At 30.0% G+C, this 22981-nt stretch overlaps 2 protein-coding genes across 2 annotated transcripts; both read left to right on the top strand.

Moving 5' to 3' along the window:
- The first annotated feature begins 3862 nt into the window (after window positions 1–3862).
- Window positions 3863–10343, top strand: LOC114721903 (L-ascorbate oxidase-like). Its single transcript, XM_028908157.1, has 5 exons — window positions 3863–3953; window positions 7679–7785; window positions 8321–8413; window positions 8747–8959; window positions 10230–10343. The coding sequence occupies exons 1-5, from the start codon at window positions 3863–3865 to the stop codon at window positions 10311–10313; spliced, it is 588 nt and encodes a 195-aa protein (XP_028763990.1). The 3' UTR covers window positions 10314–10343.
- A 6095-nt stretch (window positions 10344–16438) lies between these two features.
- On the top strand, window positions 16439–22637 carry LOC114744397 (L-ascorbate oxidase). Its single transcript, XM_028932598.1, has 5 exons — window positions 16439–16779; window positions 17313–17405; window positions 17733–17945; window positions 19261–19455; window positions 21521–22637. The coding sequence occupies exons 1-5, from the start codon at window positions 16510–16512 to the stop codon at window positions 22484–22486; spliced, it is 1737 nt and encodes a 578-aa protein (XP_028788431.1). The 5' UTR covers window positions 16439–16509; the 3' UTR covers window positions 22487–22637.
- The last annotated feature ends 344 nt before the right edge of the window (window positions 22638–22981 follow it).

The following is a 22981-nucleotide window of genomic DNA, read 5'->3' on the forward strand; positions in this document are numbered from 1 at the left end:
AATTATATATCAATAAATTAATACAATTTCTATATAAATTAAATACTGATCAAAACTTTAAAAAGTTAAATAAATACTTACCGACAAATTCCACCTTATAACCAGCCTGACGTCTCGGAGCAGGACGCTGCGCAGCCTGGGGATACTCATTCCCCTGATCCTGCTCCTCCTCCTCCTCCTCGTCAGCAGCATCAGCATCAGCATGGGGTTGCTCATCCCAGTAAAATGAGCTTCCTCAGTCCGCTCAACATCATCCTGCTCCATAAAACTGAGGATATCCTCCTCGCTAAGATCGTAGTCATGAATGCTGGGGAATGGCTCACCAGCATCATGATGAACCTCACTGGGTCCAGCTCTCTCAGGATCAACTGGGTCTTTCCCGTGTCGACGAGTCATCCTAATAACAATAAATAGTAATTATTTATAAATGAAATAAAAAGAAAAATTATTTATAAGCTACAACATAATAAAATAAATAAAATAAAACATAAATAAAAAGTATTTATCAATAATTACTATTTTTACCTGAAAATAAGGATCTGCAACTGAATCAGAACTCGAATATGTTTGTGGAGAAAATTCAGCAGAGCTTCGCTTCCAGAACGATTGAAGAAGTGAGAGTGTGGGGGGTATATATAGACCGAGAATTCCTAGCGGTTCGGTCCAAACTGCTAGAAATTTCTAGCGGTTTGGGCCGAACCGCTAGGAATTCCCAACGGTCACATGTGCCTCGGGAATTGGCTAGCGGTTCGGTCCAACCGCTAGCATTTCTGGCGGTTCGGTCCAGAACCGCTAGAAATTGCTAGCGGTTCTGGACCGAACCGCCAGAAATTGCTAGCGGTTCTGGACCGAACCGCTAGAAATTTGTAAACTCCTCGGGGAATGAAAAATATTTCTACCAGTTCATGCATCAACCGCTAGAATTTTTCGGTGTCTAGCGGTTTATTGGCCTGAACCGCTAGAAAGTAAACGCTACAAATTTGGCGCCAAGTTCCCGCCAAAGCCCGGGGAATTTTCTAGCTCTAATTTTCTAGCGGTTAGGTGGTAACCACTAGAAATGTGTGGGCAATGGTCAAACCATCTGTATTTTGCAGCGCTTTTTATAGAAACCGCTAGAAATATTTGGAATTTCTAGCGGTTTAGTTGAACCGCTAGAAATGTTCCGCTGCTACTTCAACATTTTCTTGTAGTGTATCAATTAACAAATTTGATATACATAAAATATAGTTACTCTAATTTAGATCCTTCTTATTACTAAAGTTTTTAACAAGGAAATTTTTTGTCCCATTTTTCCCTTTTTAAATAGACTTTGCATATTGTTAAAAGTATTAATTAATTTTTTAAGTATCTTTAATTACATAAAGAATATACTTCCTCCAAATTTAATCATGGGACAAAGTTAAGTACTAGTGCTTCACAATTTTTTCCGTTTGGCATGAGGGAAACAAAATGAAGGGAAACATGGCAAAAAAAATTAATGAGCTCAATTTAAAAAATTAAAGAAGTGGGCTTAAAATTTTAAGTTAATTTTGCTCGTTCTTTTACCTTGTATTTTCTTTTTTACTATAATCTCTCTTTTCTAATTTTTAAAATTGAGCTTAAAATTTTTTCTCCCCTCCTTCAATTCTCTCACACCAAACATAGGATAAGCGATGATGGTTGGCAACTTAGCATTCTCAAACTCAGAGAAAAATAACGAGAACAACAATAAATAAAGGGACAGCATGACTGAGAAAAATATATATAAACTCCATATCTTTGCTATATATATATATATATATATATATATCGGATTAAAGAAACTTTGCTTTATAATTAGGAGTTTCAGACTGAAGGAAGTGCCAGTTTAGTAAACTATACTGAGGAAGTGCCATTTGCGAAAATAATTGAAAACATGGACATATTCAATGAGAGTGATTAATTTTAACTAGTTTTTCTTTTCAAAACGAGTATCAATGATATGAATAAATGTATAAATAAAATGAAGTCGAAGCTCCTAGATGGATTGAAAAGAGATTAAAGCATGCGCGCTGACAAATAATAATTGGAGATCAAAAGCTCCATGCTCCATTATATTTATACGAGGGAAATTAAATAAATAAATAATAATATATACAAATAAATTCGAAATATGAGGGATAAATATATTAATTTAATAATATACTCGAACAAGGTAAATAGTGTATGCTTTAATGCTTTTATTTTCATGCATTAACAAAAGTAATAAAAATTAAGAAGAATTTATAAATTCCATATTTTTCTTGTATCTCCACAAAAGACATAAATAGATTATATTTATATTTTATTTTAACTAGAGTAACCTTTGTCTTGAGCATTAATGCGTATGACCCATAGAGGTTTGATCCAGCTGAAGAGACTAGTCTCTCACGATGTGATGAACTAAGGTTCAAATCCCAGTTGAGAGAGGTGCTCACATTTAGTGTCTGACAATACCTCAAATAGAATTGTCCCTAATAAAAGGATACCTGTGCTTAAAAAAAAAAAAAAATCTTTGTGAGAAAAAAAGGCAATTAGCAGGATCATATCCCTTTTTATTTTATGCAATCGTAAACTAAATCTTATTTAGATTTTACATGCATAGTGAAGATGATCATGAGCTATGAATGTTTTTATTGCATTCCATCCTAAAGTAAAACATTAATCCACTTTGAAATGATTAAAGTATTATTTTAAGCAAATTAATATATATATAAATAACTAATTTTTTTTTGGAATTATTCATAAGTTACATCATTTAAAATTTTTTTATGTAAACGTATCATTTTAACCTTCATTAAAAAATACATATATTAAATAAGAATAAAGTTAAAAAAATCAAATTTTAAGACAAAATGAGGTTTAAGATGTATCTTAATTCTGGTGAGACATGCTTGGAGTGATTTATAAATATGATTAGAGGAGTATAACTTAATAGCTAGTTCTCATAAATAATAAATAAATGGTATAATTCTACAATCATATGAAAAATTTAATAACATGGGTTATAAATAAGATAAATATGACCATATAAGAATAAACTCTTTAAATACGCAACTTGATTATTAAACAATAAGCTGCGTGGACTCAATTATTGGTCATTAGCAATTAAATAATGCCATTTAGGAGATGCTACGTTGGGTATAACCAATTGTTCCAAATAAGAAATGAGATTAATCAAACCATTAATTAAAGCAAAAGTTATGGAGATGCTGGCGAAAAAGAATCATGAGCAATAACACACAATTATCACACAAATAAAAGATAATGATTATAAAAGTGACATTATGTTGTTAGTGAGATACAACTCACAAGACGCACATAGGATTGTGGCAATGTGGTGGTCACATCTTTTATTTTATTGATTTGAATGTGACGGTGCAAACGTGGTGTGCCAAAGCTGGGATATTTTCTTAAAGCTAAATTCATCATTGATTATTATATTTATAAATAGTAATTAAATATCCCTTTTCGGAAGCCGTGTGCCTCGTTGATTGAATAAATGAAAAAAAATAATTTTATTGTTAAAATATTTCAACTTGGTAATATTTTTATTCTGCTTCAATTTATTTTTTCCATTCGATTACTAAGCTTGGGATTTGATTCAATACATTTATGCCTCATTTGGTACAGTGGAAGAGTTTTGATAGAAGTAGAAGTGAGTTTAAAACATGTTTGGCAAGTTGATGGAAGTGTGATATAATTTTTAATTAAAATATGTATTTTAATATGAAAATACTAAAATACCTCCAAAAAAAAGGCTCCACCACATACAACCACCGCCATTAAAGAACACTGTGGGAAGGGCGCAGTCAAAACCACACAAAACTTGGGCAAAAATTACAATCTAAATGGAACGAAAATCATGCTAGAACCATCAGCAACGACAGAAGGTGGGAGATGGGGACGCCTGAGATTGCGGAGGTTGGGGATGGGGACACCGGAGATTGCGGAAGGTGGGGACGCTGAACGCCGGAGAAGGCTCGTTGAGGTAGGAGGAGAAGATGGAATGGGGTATAAAAGAAAAGGACAAAGCTGGCAATATGTTAAATTATTAAGGGTATAATAGTCTAAAAATTCTGAGTTTTATAGAAGTAATCCAGTTCCCGGGGGAGTTCCATGGAACTGACTTTCAGTCCAACAAACAAATGAAGACTTAAATCAAAATATCCCAATTCCACTTCTACTTTCACTTCCTTCCTCTCAGTTTCTAGCAGGGCATATAAAGAAAATTTTTTTTATCTGTCAGAAAGACTTAAATCAAAATATCTAGTGTGTATAAAATTTTTAGAATATAACACTGATATTTTGTGTGTATAAAAATTTGTCAAGTTGTTCTCACTAATAAAATTTTTAATATGAAAATTTCCCCACTTTTCTCAAGATTTATTTGTATTGTTAAACCACGACTCTTTGACCATTGATACATACTATTTTCGGTTTTTAATATAAGATTTAGTTAACTAATTTGAAAAGATTATGAAAGTTACTAAATTACTTTTAAATGATTGCATATGTTACGTGATTTCTCTAAAATACTTATGTGTATCATTAAATTATATATCAATTTATAAATGATGCAAATTAAATTAGAAAAAAATGTTAAATATAAATACTTTAAAATAATTTAGTAACTTTGTTAGTTTCTTCAAATTAGTTAACTACTTTTTATATTAAATATGAGAGGTAGTGTGACTATATACACACAAACATATGTAATGTTAGTCAACAAATACTACTATGAAGTATGATTTTTAGACTTTGTCCAACGAATAAAAAGCCTACTTAAGTAAACCTATGCATGAATTTGTATTTCTTTACTTTATGAAAGTGAGTCAAAACTACGAAGCTTTTTTCCTGAAAATTTCTTCAAAAATATTATATTACTTTCTTTTTTTAATATGAAAGCTAATTAATTAATTTAAATAGATTAAAAAAATTAGTTAAGTTAGTTATTTATAATAAATATGTATTGTCTTCTTTAAAATATCCTTACTAATCATGTATATTAATTAGAATTACTATTTGATGAAAGTTTTAATATATACAACTACTATAAGGACTAGCTTAGAAAAAATAGTTAAATATGAGAAATATAGTGAATTGAAATGTTATATTTAAGACTAAATTGAATGTTAAACTAGCTTTTATATCAAGAATTAGAGGTAGTATATATATTATAATTTTTTTTAAAATGGAATATTTATATATATATATAAATATAGAGCATATCCATATGGATTATTTTACGTAGCTATAGACCGACCATAAAAGAGATTCATTTTTGCATCGCAGACACGCAAGGTCCATATATATTCTTGTACAGAGAAAACAGGCTGTATTCCATATAATATAATTAAAAGTACATGTGCCAAAAAAGACAATTAAAAGTACGTGAACCAAAGAAAGGATATTTTAGTACTAAAAAAAATAGTAATGAATTAATACTAGGGTTAATTAAGTGGACTAGGATTAATCGAGAACATTGGGTCACGTGTTATTATACTACTAATATATTATATATGGCACAACAACTCATGTGGGCTGGTTAAAAAAAAAAAAACAACTCATGTGGACTAGTATTAATCAAAGAGAAATTAAATGTTATGTGTGGCCAAAAGCAATCACACAAGTTTATCAAAAAGAAAATAATAAATAAATCATACAAATTAATGATAATAAAGAGTACAAATAAAGATCCTAATCATACAAATTAATGATAATAAAGAGTACAAAAATAAAGATATAATAATACAAATAATGATAATAAAGAGTACAAAATAAAGATACTCCATCCGTTCTCAAATATAATATATAGTTGTTAAAATTATGCAGATTTTTATCTGAACATTTTTAAAATTTTAAATCTATTCCAAATTAAGTAGGATTTTTTTAAAAATTATTAAGGCATGGACAAATCATTAAGCATGAATTTTTTTAAAATAAATTTTTTAAGACCAACTATATAATATGAAAGGGATATCAGTTAAAAACTTGTGTACTATATTATTTAACGGCGGAGAGTGTACATACGAGTAAATAATGAACTATTAAGCTATATACGAAAAAAACAAAAAATAATAAAATATATATTAAATTATAATTTCTCAATAATTCATCTTGAAATTATCAATCACATAATCAAATGATCGCCTATTCAAAACGTGTATTTTTCTTCTATATTTATACCAAAGAATTCCGGTATACATACAATTAAAATAAATTTTTAGTGTAAATTTATTATAGGTTTCCATTTTTTGGTGCTTCTAATATTATTCTTACAACGATTTTTTTTTTGACCTCGTTCTTACAACCACAAAACATCGCACAAAACATGCATGCAAATTATATTGAAGAATATTAATATAACGCCGGATAAAACAGTAATTAGCTAGGGAACAACAAATATGACTCAAAATATTTGAAATAGTCCAGGAGTAACCTTTTGAATGAACTAATATATAAAAATATCAAGGATGTGATTCGGTGAGAAAATGAAGGATTTGGAACATCATTACTTTTTATCTGTCAATGATGGCTTCTCTTTATTTCTCTTTAATAAATTAGGTAGGTCTCGTAGATCATACTAAAGTCGAAAATATGAGTTGTCCAATTTGTTTTTCCACTAAGTGTTATCTTTTTTTTGAGCTGATACTAAATGTTGATTGATATTGAGATGATACGTGATTTATTAAAATTAAATAAAAATACACTTTTACTCTTCTGATTTTATGTAAAATTTTAGTTTGGTCACAGTTTAATTTTATAAAGTATATAAACATATATAAAATTTTAATCTCCTATCAAAGACAATTCTATTCGAAGCACCGTTAGTACTAAACTTCTATTAAAGATTTAAGTTTTGATTCACCACGTTGTGAGGAATTAGCCTCTTTCATTCGATCCAATATTCATTGGTACCTTAATATGCTAATATTTGATGATGTCTTATTAATATTTAAAATTTTAATTTTTATATTTTTTTATTAATGAAACTAACTATATTAGTGTTGGAGGATTGAAAAAGCACTTTATAAAATTAAGAGATTAGAATCAAACCAAAAGTTAAAAAGATATAAAAACGCACTTTCATCTTGAAATTTTTTAGTTTTTTTCTTCTACTTTTCATCTATCTCTAAATAACATAAATATCTGGTTTATATACATTTTAATATTCACACAACTTTAACACTATTGTCAAAATGTTATTTGAACAAATCCATTAGATAAGCACGCCAATCAAGCAATGCCGCACGTGAAAGGCTGTGCCTTCAGAACAAAGTTATAATTGGCTGTGTCTATAAAATATTAACTCTATTTCTACAAAAAATTTTCAAAAAAAAAAAAAGATATTTACAATCTTTACAGGCATGCGAAGAAAAAGTTTCAAGGAGGTCCTCGAGTTCTCAAATATATAAACCTCCATTTAATGTTCTTTCATCACATAACTTCTTCTTTCTCCTTCCTCTTCCTCCTTGCTCAGTTTCTCTCGAGCTTGAACTCCCTTCACCAAAACGACAATGGAGGGCTTCAAAACTGTGATGCTATGGTGCGTTTTGATGTGTTTATATTGTTTGAGTCATCAGTAGAAGCAAGGGTGAGGCATTACCAGTTCGATGTGGAGTACATTTATAAGAATGTGGACTGCTTGGAGCATGTTGTGATGGGGATCAACGGCCAGTTCCCGGCCCAACCATCCGCGCCGAGGCCGGCGACACCCTCGACATCGCTCTCACCAACAAGCTTTTCACTGAGGGAACCGTCATTCATTGGCATGGAATTAGACAGGTTAGTTTCTGATACCCCATACATATAGATCCGTGCATATATATACATGCATACACACACATATATATTTATTGGAAGGGAGAGCTATATAAAATAGTGAGAGTTTTTGAATTTTGCAGCGTTGTTACATGAGTGTTTGTTTAGAAGCTAGCCGTTTCTCTCTCTCTCTGTCTCTGTCGCTAACAACAAGCACTCGTGAATGTATAAAACGATGAAAAAGGTGGCTAGGTGTGTAATTTAGATGGAGATGAATAGAAAAGAGAATATTTAAACCTAGATCTATAGGTTGCAGCTTTTCGGATGTAAATTTTATATTGTACATAAATACATAGGAAATAATTTGTAACAATAAAATTCTGAAAGCAACGGTCAGTAATGGAGGGCTAAATATTATATATATATATATATATATATATATATAAGCAACAATATAAAAACGATGTAAACCTACCTTTTAACATCAAACTATGAGTGATTGGGGGGAAAAGTTTAGTTTAATGTTCCTCAATATTTTATTTATGTTTTGTTTGTGCAGGTGGGGACACCATGGGCTGATGGAACAGCCTCCATATCCCAGTGTGCTATCAACCCAGGAGAGACATTTCATTACAGATTCAAAGTTGATAGGGTAATTACACACACAAACACACACATTGAGCTATATTATTATTTCCATCTAATCTCTTAATTAGTTGGTTTTATTATCTTTGAATCTTTAACTAAAGTGATTTACCCGAAGAGTGGAGATAGACATATATAATGATGTTTCTACTTTTACATGATCTACATGTCAAAAGCAATTGAATCATTGCGATCATGTATCTATCTCTCTCGTTGTATTGAGAGGGATTTATTTATGTTTTGGTTCATATATAATTTAAGTATTGGAATTTTAGAGTTGTGGGGTAACTAGTTAATATATAACATAATTAATCCAAGGGGGGATAATGATTTGGTGCAGGCTGGGACATATTTCTATCATGGACACTTAGGGATGCAAAGAGCAGCAGGGCTGTATGGATCGCTTATAGTGGATTTGCCAAAGGGACAGAAAGAACCATTTCACTATGATGGAGATTTCAACTTGTTGCTCAGTGATTGGTGGCATAAAAGCGCTCATGAACAAGAAGTTGGCCTCTCCTCTAATCCTCTCAAGTGGATTGGTGAACCCCAGGTAATAATTAATCATCCTCACACATACAAATATCTTTTTCTTTTTTCTTTAATCAAAAGGAAAAAGAGAGATGTAGAAAAATAAAATAGAAAAATGAGTATGAGAGAGGATGCGATCCTATTCAAATGCCACCAAGCCCACATTTTAAAGTATGGGATTGTGAGTTCGAAATCTCTCTCTCTATATATATATATGAGAGCGTGAGTTGCAGGAAAAAGAAGAGAGAGAAAGTGTGTGCGCATATGCGCATAGTTTTTTCTTTTCTAAAAGTAGCCACCCTCCTTGCATTCTATAAATGAACAAGATTAAATTAAGATGCAGGCTTTCATTCTTTTTATTAGAGAATGACTCATTTTGAATAAGTGTACAAATGTGCTAGATGACTCATTTTCACAACTCCATTTATGTAGGTGGAACTATTTCAATAAGGGTTTTTCAGGTATTTTCATAATTATTTTTTTTGTATTTATACATATAATATTTTTACAAATTCTTGATAAATTAATTAAAAATTTTTAAAAAACAATTTCTTTTGAAGTTATCTTCTAAAGAATGAATTTCATAGTTCGTCTATCTATCACTATTCATTTCTTGAATAGTGATAGATAGACGAACTGGAGACTAAAAATAGTTTCTAGGCTTCTATGTTAAGCTCGTAGTTTTTATAAGGAGATTAAGATTTCATATTCAAAATTTATATATAAAATACACAATACATGATCTGGCCTGCTTGTTATTTTAAATATTAAAAATCTAGTTTTTTATTATTAATGTATGTGTCGTCCCTTGGGTCCATGTGATAGGAAACATAAAATAAAGAGGAATAATTTGAACTCGAAGAATTAGATTCCAAAGTTGCAGATCGAAATCTTGCTGAACACTCAATAGTAAAATAAAATAATTGCTGATATGGTTTTTTAATTTAGGTATCATTGAACTTTGTCCCCTACTTCATGAAGCAACACAATCTTCAAGTCGGCAAATTATTATATACTCTCTTAGATTGATCGGTGAGACTTGTAAAATTAATTATTTTAAATATATTGGATTAGTCATACTTGTTTTTATCTGAAATCATTTAAATGTCACCTCAAAATGAAATTATACACAAATCAGTCCTATCAAGTGAAAGTAGAATAGAGATTTGCTTAATTTCAGCAGCAAAAATTAGGAGAAGTTGGTATAATATGTAATTGTAGCAAAAATGTATACTTTGGTGGCCCAAGTCTTGTTTGGATAACATAATTATGAGTTGAATTCATTATTGTAGACATTGCTGATCAATGGAAGAGGACAATTCAATTGTTCATTGGGGCCAGGCCAAATTTATGAACACAAGCCTTCCTCAATGTAACGTCAAAGGAGGGGAAGAATGTGCTCCTCAGGTTCTTCATGTTCTCCCAAACAAGACCTACAGAATTAGATTGCCAGTACCACTTCCTTGGCTTCCCTCAACTTTGCCATCTCTGTAAGTTTATCTCTCTCCGCCTCATCATATCCTTATACAGGGCACTTTTAAAAGGTTTTTTAATCATTTTGATTAGATATTTGATTGATAGTTTGAGGGACTATTAAATATTTTCCTCCATGTATATAATACATATATGTACCTATATTTAATAGGCAATATGTGAGAGAGTAAAATTTAATATGATATTAGAATTTAGAATAGTTAATAAGAATATTATTGAAAATCACTTGATTTCTATGATAATAATTAATATTTTTAACTGTTTTTTTTTTGGTACGTATGAATTAGTTAGAAATGAATTGTACTTAGAATAAAAAAGATAGATTAATTTTTAAATTTACATTAATCATGCTAAAGTGCCTATATATTTCATTCCACATGCAATGCACGTGGAAAGTATCTATTTTTTTCTATATTTTCATCTTATCTATTTTTATGTGGAAAAACTTAACAAATCACACTATTGATAGATTATGAATGATAAGACTATTTTTTAAACTATATACTGTTATTAACGAAGAGGGAATCTCATAATATGATAAGTAAAAAAGGTCATAATTGTTACTGAAATGGTGGGATTAGAATTTATTGGAAAGTCAGTTGCTAGGTGTTTGACTTCGATGTGGCCACATTAAGTGCTTTATTGTATTGTCACTTGTCACTAACAGTACCCAACCCAAAAAGACAAAGCCAGGGTCAACATATTAGAAGGAATGATCATCCGTGATTCCATTATCATGATATTAGTATAGTTTAGTCACATATAATTTAGTTTGGAATTTATTAATTATTTCAGCGTAGATTTGACACAATACTCAACAAGAATGAAAATTAATCTGTCATTGTCATTGAAAATTTTACTGAAAAGACAGATTTGCTTACTCTGATTTATGTCATTTTCATACATAAAATTTTTTATTGAAGACTTTTTTTTCTCTTACATATATAATTTTTTTAAAACTAATTTATTTAATTTATAAACAGATTTATAATTTAATATTGCATAAAAATATTTTATCACGTTACATTTGTTAAAATTAAATAATTTTTAATTTTTTTAGTATACTCAAATTATTTAAGTAACTTCTAATAATACGTATTATTTACTAAATATTAATATTTTATCTTGTAAAATGAAAAAATATGTAATATCAACTTTTGAATTATCTTGGAATTACTCATAAGTTACATCATTTAAATTTTTCTTATGTAAACGTATCATTTTAACCTTCATTAAAAATGCATATATTAAATAAGAATAAAGTTAAAAAAAATCAAATTTTAAGACAAAATGAGGTTTAAGATGTATCTTGATTCTGGTGAGACATGCTTGGAGTGATTTATAAATATGATTAGATGAGTATAATTTAATAGCTAGTTGTCATAAATAATAAATAAATGGTATAATTCTACAATCATATGAAAAATTTAATAACATGGGTTATAAATAAGATAAAAAATAAAATTGCTTTGCCTTATAAATATGACCATATAAGAATAAACTCTTTAAATACGTAACTTTATCATTAAACTTTATTATTAAACAATAAGCTGCGTGGACTCAATTATTGGTCATTAGCAATTAATTAGTGCCATTTAGGAGATGCTACGTTGGGTATAACCAATTGTTCCAAATAAGAAATGAGATTAATCAAACCATTAATTAAAGCAAAAGTTATGGAGATGCTGGCGCAAAAGAATCATGAGCAATAACACACAATTATCACACAAATAAAAGATAATGATTATAAAAGTGACATTATGTTGTTAGTGAGATACAACTCACAAGACGCACATAGGATTGTGGCAATGTGGTGGTCACATCTTTTATTTTATTGATTTGAATGTGACGGTGCAAACGTGGTGTGCCAAAGCTGGGATATTTTCTTAAAGCTAAATTCATCATTGATTATTATATTTATAAATAGTAATTAAATATCCCTTTTCGGAAGCCGTGTGCCTCGTTGATTGAACAAATGAAAAAAAATAATTTTATTGTTAAAATATTTCAACTTGGTAATATTTTTTATTCTGCTTCAATTTATTTTTTCCATTCGATTACTAAGCTTGGGATTTGATTCAATACATTTATGCCTCATTTGGTACAGTGGAAGAGTTTTTGATAGAAGTAGAAGTGAGTTTTAAAACATGTTTGGCAAGTTGATGGAAGTGTGATATAATTTTTAATTAAAATATGTATTTTTAATATGAAAATACTAAAATACCCCCAAAAAATGGCTCCGCCACATACAACCACCGCCATCAAAGAACACTTTGAGAAGGGCGCAGTCAAAACCACACAAAACTTGGGCAAAAATTACAATCTAAATGGAACGAAAATCATGCTAGAGCCATCAGCAACGACAGAAGGTGGGAGATGGGGACGCCTGAGATTGCGGAGGTTGGGGATGGGGACACCGGAGATTGCGGAAGGTGGGGACGCTGAACGCCGGAGAAGGCTCGTTGAGGTGGGAGGAGAAGATGGAATGGGGTATAAAAGAAAAGGACAAAGCTGGCAATATGTTAAATTATTAAGGGTATAATAGTCTAAAAATTCTGAGTTTTATAGAAGTAATCCAGTTCCCGGGGGAGTTCCATGGAACTGACTTTCAGTCCAACAAACAAATGAAGACTTAAATCAAAATATCCCAATTCCACTTCTACTTTCACTTCTCAGTTTCCTGCTACCAAACAGGGCATATAAAGAAATTTTTTTTTTAATCTGTAAGAAAGACTTAAATCAAAATATCTAGTGTGTATAAAATTTTTAGAATATAACACTGATATTTTGTGTGTATAAAAATTTGTCAAGTTGTTCTCACTAATAAAATTTTTAATATGAAAATTTCCCCCACTTTTCTCGAGATTTAATTGTGTAGTTTAAACCACGCCTCTTTGACCATTGATACATACTATTTTCGGTTCTTAATATAAGATTTAGTTAACTAATTTAAAAAGATTATGAAAGTTACTAAATTACTTTTAAATGATTGTATATGTTACGTGATCTCTCTAAAATACTTATGTGTATCAGTAAATCATATATCAATTTATAAATGATGCAAATTAAATTAGAAAAAAATGTTAAATATAAATACTTTGAAATAATTTAGTAACCTTTTTAGTTTCTCCAAATTAGTTAACTACGTTTCATATTAACTATGAGAGGTAGTGTGGCTATACACACACAAACATATGTAATGTTAATCAACAAATACTACTATGAAGTACTATGATTTATAGACTTTGTCCAACGAATGAAAAGCCTACTTAAGTAAACCTATAAATGAATTTGTATTTCTTTACTTTATGAAAAAGCTAAAAAAAATGAAAAGTGAAAAGTGAGTCAAAATTACGAAGCTTTTTTCCTGAAAATTTCTTCAAAAATATTATATTACTTTCTTTTTTTTTATATAAAAGCTAATTAATTAATTTAAATAGATTAAAAAAATTAGTTAAGTTAGTTATTTATAATAAATATATATTGTCTTCTTTAAAATATCTTTACTAATCATGTATATTAACTATAATTACTATTTGATGAAACTTTTAATATATACAACTACTGTAAGGACTAGCTTAGAAAAAATAGTTAAATATGAAAGATATAGTGAATTGAAGTGTTATATTTAAGACTAAATTGAATGTTAAACCAGCTTTTATATCAAGAATTAGAGGTAGTATATATATTATAATTTTTTAAAAATGGAATATTATATATATATATATATATATATATAAAAAGCATATCCATATGGATTATTTTACGTAGCTATAGACCGACAATAAAAGAGATTCATTTTTGCATCGCAGACACGCAAGGTCCATATATATTCTTGTATAGAGAAAACAGGCTGTATTCCATATAACATAATTAAAAGTACATGTTGCCAAAAAAGACAATTAAAAGTACGTGAACCAAAGAAAGGATATTTTAGTACTAAAAAAAATAGTAATGAATTAATACTAGGGTTAATTAAGTGGACTAGGATTAATCGAGAACATTGGGTCACGTGTTATTATACTACTAATATATTATATTAGGTACAACAACTCATGTGGGCTGGTTAAAAAAAAAAAACAACTCATGTGGACTAGGATTAATCAAAGAGAAATTAAATGTTATGTGTGGCCAAAAGCAATCACACAAGTTTATCAAAAAAGAAAATAATAAATAAATCATACAAATTAATGATAATATAGATCCTAATCATACAAATTAATGATAATAAAGAGTACAAAATAAAGATACTAATAATACAAATTAATGATAATAAAGAGTACAAAATAAAGATACTCCATCCGTTCTCAAATATAATATATAGTTGTTAAAATTATGCGGATTTTTTATCTGAACATTTTTAAAATTTTAAATCTATTCCAAATTAAGTAGGATTTTTTAAAAAAAATTATTAAGGCATGGACAAATCATTAAGCATGAATATTTTTTTAAAATAAATTTTTTAAGACCAACTATATAATATGAAAAGGATATCAGTTAAAAACTTGTGTACTATATTTATTTAACGGCGGAGAGTGTACATACGAGTAAATAATGAACTATTAAGCTATATAAGAAAAAACACAAAAATAATAAAATATATATTAAATTATAAGTTCTCAATAATTCATCTTGAAATTATCAATCACATAATCAAATGATCGCCTATTCAAAACGTGTATTTTTCTTCTATATTTATACCAAAGAATTCCGGTATACATACAATTAAAATAAATTTTTAGTGTGTTGGCAAAAAAAATAAATAAATAAATAAATTTTTAGTGTAAATTTATTATAGGATTTCAATTTTTTGTTGCTTCGAATATTATTCTTACAACGATCTTTTTTTGACCTCGTTCTTACAACCACAAAACATCGGACAAAACATGCATGCAAATTATATTGAAGAATATTAATATAACGTCGGATAAAACAGTAATTAGCTAGGGAACAACAAATATGACTCAAAATTTGAAATAGTCCAGGAGTAACCTTTTGAATGAACTAATATATAAAAATATCAAGGATGTGATTAGGTGAGAAAATGAAGGATTTGGAACATCATTACTTTTTATCTGTCAATGATGGCTTCTCTTTATTTTTCTTTAATAAATTTGGTAGGTCTCGTAGATCATACTAAAGTCTAAAATATGAGTTGTCCAATTTGTTTTTTTCACTAAATGTTATCTTTTTTTTTAGCTGATACTAAATGTTGATTGATATTGAGATGATACGTGATTTATTAAAATTAAATAAAAATACACTTTTACTCTTCTGATTTTATGTAAAATTTTAGTTTGGTCACAGTTTAATTTTATAAAGTATATAAACATATATAAAATTTTAATCTTCTATCAAAAACAATTCTATTCGAAACACCGTTAGTACTAAACTTCTAGTGGGGATTTAAGTTTTGATTCACCACGTTGTGAGGAATTAACCTCTTCCATTTGATCCAATCTTCATTGGTACCTTAATATGCTAATATTTGATGATGTCTTATTAATATTCAAAATTTTAATTTTTAGATTTTTTTATTAATGAAACTAACTATATTAGTGTTGGAGGATTGAAAAAGCACTTTATAAAATTAAGAGATTAGAATCAAGCCAAAAGTTAAAAAGATATAAAGACGCACTTTCATCTTGAAATTTTTTAGTTTTTTTCTTCTACTTTTCATCTATCTCTAAATAACATAAATATCTGGTATCTATACATTTTAATATTCACACAACTTTAACACTATTGTCAAAATGTTATTTGAACAAATCCATTAGATGAGCACGCCAATCAAGCAATGCCGCACGTGGAAGGCTGTGCCTTCAGAAACAAAGTTATAATTGGCTGTGTCTATAAAATATTAACTCTATTTCTACAAAAATGTTCAAAAAAAAAAAGAAGAAGATATTTTTACAATCTTTACAGGCATGCGAAGAAAAAGTTTCAAGGAGGTCCTCGAGTTCTCAAATATATAAACCTCCATTTAATGTTCTTTCATCACATAACTTCTTCTTTCTCCTTCCTCTTCCTCCTTGCTCAGTTTCTCTCAGACCTTGAGTTCCCTTCACTAAGACGACAATGGAGGGCTTCAAAACTGTGATGCTATGGTGCGTTTTGATGTGTTTATTATTGTTTGAGTCATCAGTAGAAGCAAGGGTGAGGCATTACCAGTTCGATGTGGAGTACATTTATAAGAATGTGGACTGCTTGGAGCATGCTGTGATGGGGATCAACGGCCAGTTCCCCGGCCCAACCATCCGCGCCGAGGCCGGCGACACCCTCGACATCGCCCTCACCAACAAGCTTTTCACTGAGGGAACCGTCATTCATTGGCATGGAATTAGACAGGTTAGTTTCTGATACCCCATACATATAGATCCATACATATATATACATGCATACACGCACGCATATATATTTATTGGAAGGGAGAGCTATATAAAATAGCAAGAGTTTTTGAATTTTGCAGCGTTGTTACATGAGTGTTTGTTTAGAAGCTAGCCGTTTCTCTCTCTCTGTCACTAACAACAAGCACTCGTGAATGTATAAAACGATGAAAAAGGTGGCTAGGTGTGTAATTTAGATGGAGATCAATAGAAAAGAGAATATTTAAACCTAGATCTACGGGTTGCAGCTTTTCGGATGTAAATTTTATATTGTACATAAATACATAGGAAATAATTTGTAACAATAAAATTTCTGAAAGCAACGGTCAGTAATGGAGGGCTAAATATTTTATATATATATATATATATATATATATATAAAGCAACAATATAAAAACGATGTAAACCTGACCTTTTAACATCAAACTATGAGTGATTGGGGGGAAAGTTTAGTTTAATGTTCCTCAATATTTTATTTATGTTTTGTTTGTGCAGGTGGGAACACCATGGGCTGATGGAACAGCCTCCATATCCCAGTGTGCTATCAACCCAGGAGAGACATTTCATTACAGATTCAAAGTTGATAGGGTAATTACACACACAAACACACACATTGGGCTATATTATTATTTCCATCTAAGCTCTTAATTAGTTGGTTTTATTATCTTTGAATCTTTAACTAAAGTGATTTCACCCGAAGAGTGGAGATAGACATATATAATGATGTTTTTCACTTTTACATGATCGACATGTCAGAAGCAATCAAATCATTAGGATCATGTATCTATCTCTCGTTGTATTGAGAGGGATTTACTTATGTTTTGGTTCATATAATTTAAGTATCGGAATTTTAGAGTTGTGGGGTAACTAGTTAATATATAACATAATCCAAGTGGGGATAATGATTTGGCGCAGGCTGGGACATATTTCTATCATGGACACTTAGGGATGCAAAGAGCAGCAGGGCTGTGTGGATCGCTTATAGTGGATTTGCCAAAGGGACAGAAAGAACCATTTCACTATGATGGAGAATTCAACTTGTTGCTCAGTGATTGGTGGCATAAAAGCACTCATGAACAAGAAGTTGGCCTCTCCTCTAATCCTTTCAAGTGGATTGGTGAACCCCAGGTAATAATTAATCATCCTCACACATACAAATATCTTTTTCTTTTCTTTGCCCCTATCAAACGGAAAAAGAGAGATGTAGAAAAATAAAATTGAAAAATGAGTATGAGAGAGGATGAGATCCTATTCAAATGCCACCAAGCCCACATTTTAAAGTATGGGATTGTGAGTTCGAAATCTCTATATAATATATATATATATATATATTTATATATAACATGACAGCATGACTTATAAAGGAAAAAGAAGAGAGAGAAAATGTGTGCGTATATGCGCTTAGTTTTTCTTTTCCTAAAAGTAGCCACCCTCCTTGCATTCTATAAATGAACAAGATTAAATTAAGATGCATGCTTTGATTCTTTTTATTAGAGAATGACTCATTTTGAATAAGTGCACAAATGTGCTAGATGACTCATTTTCAACAAGAGAGAGTGTGTGTATATGCATAGTTCTCCTTTTCCATTTACGTAGGTGGAACTATTTCAATAAGGGTTTTCAGGTATTTTCATAATTATTTTTTTTTGTATTTATACATATATATTTTACAAAATCTTGATAAATTAATTAAAAATTTTTAAAAAACAATTTTCTTTTGAAGTTACCTTCCAAAGAATTTCCCAGTTCGTCTATCTATCACTATCCATTTCTTGACTTCCTCATCTCACACAGACTAATAGAGACTAGAAATAGTTTCTAGGCTTCTTTGTTAAGTTTGTAGTTTTTATAAGAAGATTAAGATTTCATATTCAAAATTTATATATAAAAGACATAATACATGATCTGGCCTACTTGTTATTTTAAATATTAAAACTCCAGTTTTTTATTATTAATGTATGTGTCGTCCCTTGGGTCCATGTGGTAGGAAACATAAAATAAAGAGGAATAATTTGAACTCGAAGAATTAGATTCCAAAGTTGCAGATCGAAATCTTACTGAAAATTAAAATAATTGCTGATATGGTTTTTTAATTTAGGTATCATTGAACTTTGTCCCCTACTTTCATGAAGCAGCACATTCTTCAAGTCGGCAAATTATTATATTCTCTCTTAGATTGATCGGTGGAGACTTGTAAAATTATTCATTTTAATATATTGGATTAATCATACTTGTTTTTATCTGAAATCATTTAAATGTTACCTCAAAAATGAAATTATACACAAATCAGTCCTATCAAGTGAAAGTAGAATAGAGATTTGCTTAATTTCAGCAAAAATTAGGAGAAGTTGGTATAATATGTAATTGTAGCAAAAATGTATACTTTGGGTGGCCCAAGTCTTGTTTGGATAACATAAATTATGAGTTGAATTCATTATTGTAGACATTGCTGATCAATGGAAGAGGACAATTCAATTGTTCATTGGGGGCCAAATTTATGAACACAAGCCTTCCTCAATGTAACTTCAAAGGAGGGGAAGAATGTGCTCCTCAGGTTCTTCATGTTCTCCCAAACAAGACCTACAGAATTAGGATTGCCAGTACCACTTCGTTGGCTTCCCTCAACTTTGCCATCTCTGTAAGTTTATCTCTCTCCCCCCTCATCATATCCTTATACAGGGCACTTTTTAAAAGGTTTTTTTAATCATTTTGATTAGATATTTGATTGATAGTTTGAGGGACTATTAAATATTTTCCTCCATGTATATAATACATATATGTACCTATATTTAATAGGCAATATGTGAGAGAGTAAAATTTAATATGATATTAGAATTTAGAATAGTTAATAAGAATATTATTGAAAATCACTTGATTTCTATGATAATAATTAATATTTTTAACTGGTTTTTTTTTGGTACGTATGAATTAGTTAGAAATGAATTGTACTTAGAATAAAAAAGATAGATTAATTTTTAAATTTACATTAATCATGCTAAAGTGCCTATATATTTCATTCCACATGCAATGCACGTGGAAAGTATCTATTTTTTTCTATATTTTCATCTTATCTATTTTTATGTGGAAAAACTTAACAAATCACACTATTGATAGATTATGAATGATAAGACTATTTTTTAAACTATATACTGTTATTAACGAAGAGGGAATCTCATAATATGATAAGTAAAAAAGGTCATAATTGTTACTGAAATGGTGGGATTAGAATTTATTGGAAAGTCAAGTTGCTAGGTGTTTGACTTCGATGTGGCCACATTAAGTGCTTTATTGTATTGTCACTTGTCACTAACAGTACCCAACCCAAAAAGACACAGCCAGGGTCAACATATCTAGAAGGAATGATCATCCGTGATTCCATATCATGATACTAGTATAGTTTAGTCACATATAATTTAGTTTGGAATTTATTAATTATTTCAACGTAGATTTGACACAATACTCAACAAGAATGAAAATTAATCTGTCATTGTCATTGAAAATTTTACTGAAAAGACAGATTTGCTTACTCTGATTTATGTCATTTTCATACATAAAATTTTTTATTGAAGACTTTTTTTTCTCTTACATATATAATTTTTTAAAACTAATTTATTTAATTTATAAACAGATTTATAATTTAATATTGCATAAAAATATTTTATCACGTTACATTTGTTAAAATTAAATAATTTTTAATTTTTTTAGTATCCTCAAATTATTTAAGTAACTTCTAATAATACGTATTATTTACTAAATATTAATATTTTATCTTGTAAAATGAAAAAATATGTAATATCAACTTTTGAATTATATGGACTTATAAAAATAACAACAATGTACCTTAAAAATGTAAATAAGAAACAGATCACATGTACCTTATTAGAAAGTCAATGATATCGAGAGTTAAACCCACCTGTTTTCGGGCCGGAAAGATATATATTCAATACGTCAAAGCAATAAGATTACAGACACCAATCCAAAATACAACTTTATTTACTGTAGTTGAAAGCTTGGCCTCAAAAGTCAAAATACAACTTTCTTCTTCTTCTTCTTTTTTAACACAATTTGAGTTACAGGCGTGTCATAGCCTTTTGAAATAAAATAAATAAAAAATATGTACTGGGCCCAATGTTAAAGGCAGGACAGAACTTACTTGTTGATGAGCTTGGAGGCCAAAGTCTGGATCTAACTTTATTGTCGTTTATTTTGGTTGTCATTTGCATTATTTTAGACTTCTTTTGGTTCCACTTTAATAAATTAGATTCTATCACTTTAATAAATTAGATTCTATGTGAAAACAACATTAAATTTTATGGGTTTTTTATATTGTATATAATATTAATTAATATTAATATTGATTTTTTGAGACATTAATATTGATGTATAATTAATCCATCATAAAAAGAAATATAAAATTTTAAGAAAAAGAATGAAATTCTCTGAGTTATTTTCGAATTTAGAATAACTTTGCATTATCAGAAATGCTTCATTATATACTTGCATAAATTCTTATCCAATTATCATCTAAAGTTTAGTTCTAGTTTGTTTTTATTTTGCTGATATACGAATACACGTGCATCTTGTTCTTTAAAATCACATTACTTTCATACTCTCTAATTTCATCATCTGGCTATCTAGTTTCTGGCAAAAATGACCGAACAAATTTCATCATCTAACCAAATTATCATATATTATTTCTCTAGAATCACAAACTGGTGGTGGTGGAAGCTGACGGCAACTATGTGCAGCCGTTTGCCGTGGATGACATCGACATATACTCTGGTGAGAGCTACTCCGTCCTCCTAACCACTGACCAAAACCCTCACCAAAACTATTGGGTCTCGGTTGGAGTTCGAGGCCGAAAACCTGACACAACTCAAGCCCTAACAATCCTAAACTACAAAACTATCTCTGCCTCACAATATCCTATAATTCCACCTCCAGTGACTCCTCTTTGGAACGATTTTGAACGAAGCAAAGCCTTCACTAAGAAAATCCTTGCCCTAATGGGAACCCCACAGCCTCCAAAGTACTCAAACAAAAGAGTTCTCCTTCTCAACACACAAAATCGAATCAATGGATTCATCAAATGGTCCATCAACAATGTCTCCTTAACCCTCCCTCCAACACCATACCTAGGCGCTATCAAGTTCAACCTCAAGAACGCATTCGACCAACGACCTCCGCCAATGACCTTTCCGGAGGATTATGACATCACGGTGCCGCCAAAAAACTCTAATTCAACAACAGGAAATGGGGTGTACATGTTTCAGAAAGATGAAGTGGTGGATGTGATATTACAGAACGCAAATACGTTGAGTGCGAATAATAGTGAGATCCACCCTTGGCATTTACATGGACATGATTTCTGGGTTTTAGGGTATGGAGAAGGAAAGTTTAAGGACGAAGATATGAAGAGGATAATGAACTTGAAGAATCCTCCATTGAGAAATACGGCAGTTATATTTCCTCATGGTTGGACTGTCCTTAGGTTTAAGGCAGATAACCCAGGAGTTTGGGCCTTCCACTGTCATATAGAGCCTCACTTGCATATGGGTATGGGTGTGATTTTCGCAGAAGGAGTTCAATATGTGAAGAGAATTCCTACTGAGGCTCTTACTTGTGGCCATACAGGCAAATTTCTGATAAACAAGAACAATCACTATTAAGACTATTGAGATTTTCTATGCTTGTGAGATGTAGTAGTGTTGTAATTTTTCCTTCATAATTTTGTCCTTGTTCTTGTTCAGTGAGTGGGAGATTATTGATGACCTAATTGTAACGGGTTCAAAAGCCTATAATAATAGTGATTAAGATTTATCTTCATTCTTCACGTACCATCCATCTTTGCCATCCATTAACGTTTTCTATCTCAGATGGGTAGTGGTGTAATATATTGATGTGATAATGCAGTCTTTGGAGTTAGTTATATATGTTAGATCTATAATTAGAAAGTATAGTACTACTTCTATTTCTTAATATAAGAGCTAGTTTGACTTTTAGTTTGGTACTAAATATAAAACTTCAATCCATTTTGTCTTTCATATTTATTTATTTTTCCTAAAGTGATCTTTGTAATAGTTGCACATGCTAAAAGTTTCATCAAATGTTAAAGCTAATACACTTGATTAGCAAGTGTATTTTGGAGGAGACAGCACCTATTT

The sequence above is a fragment of the Neltuma alba genome, unplaced genomic scaffold (assembly GCF_004799145.2).
Source record: "Neltuma alba isolate B1F8T4 unplaced genomic scaffold, ASM479914v2 tig00000105_pilon, whole genome shotgun sequence".
Classification (NCBI taxonomy): domain Eukaryota; kingdom Viridiplantae; phylum Streptophyta; class Magnoliopsida; order Fabales; family Fabaceae; genus Neltuma; species Neltuma alba.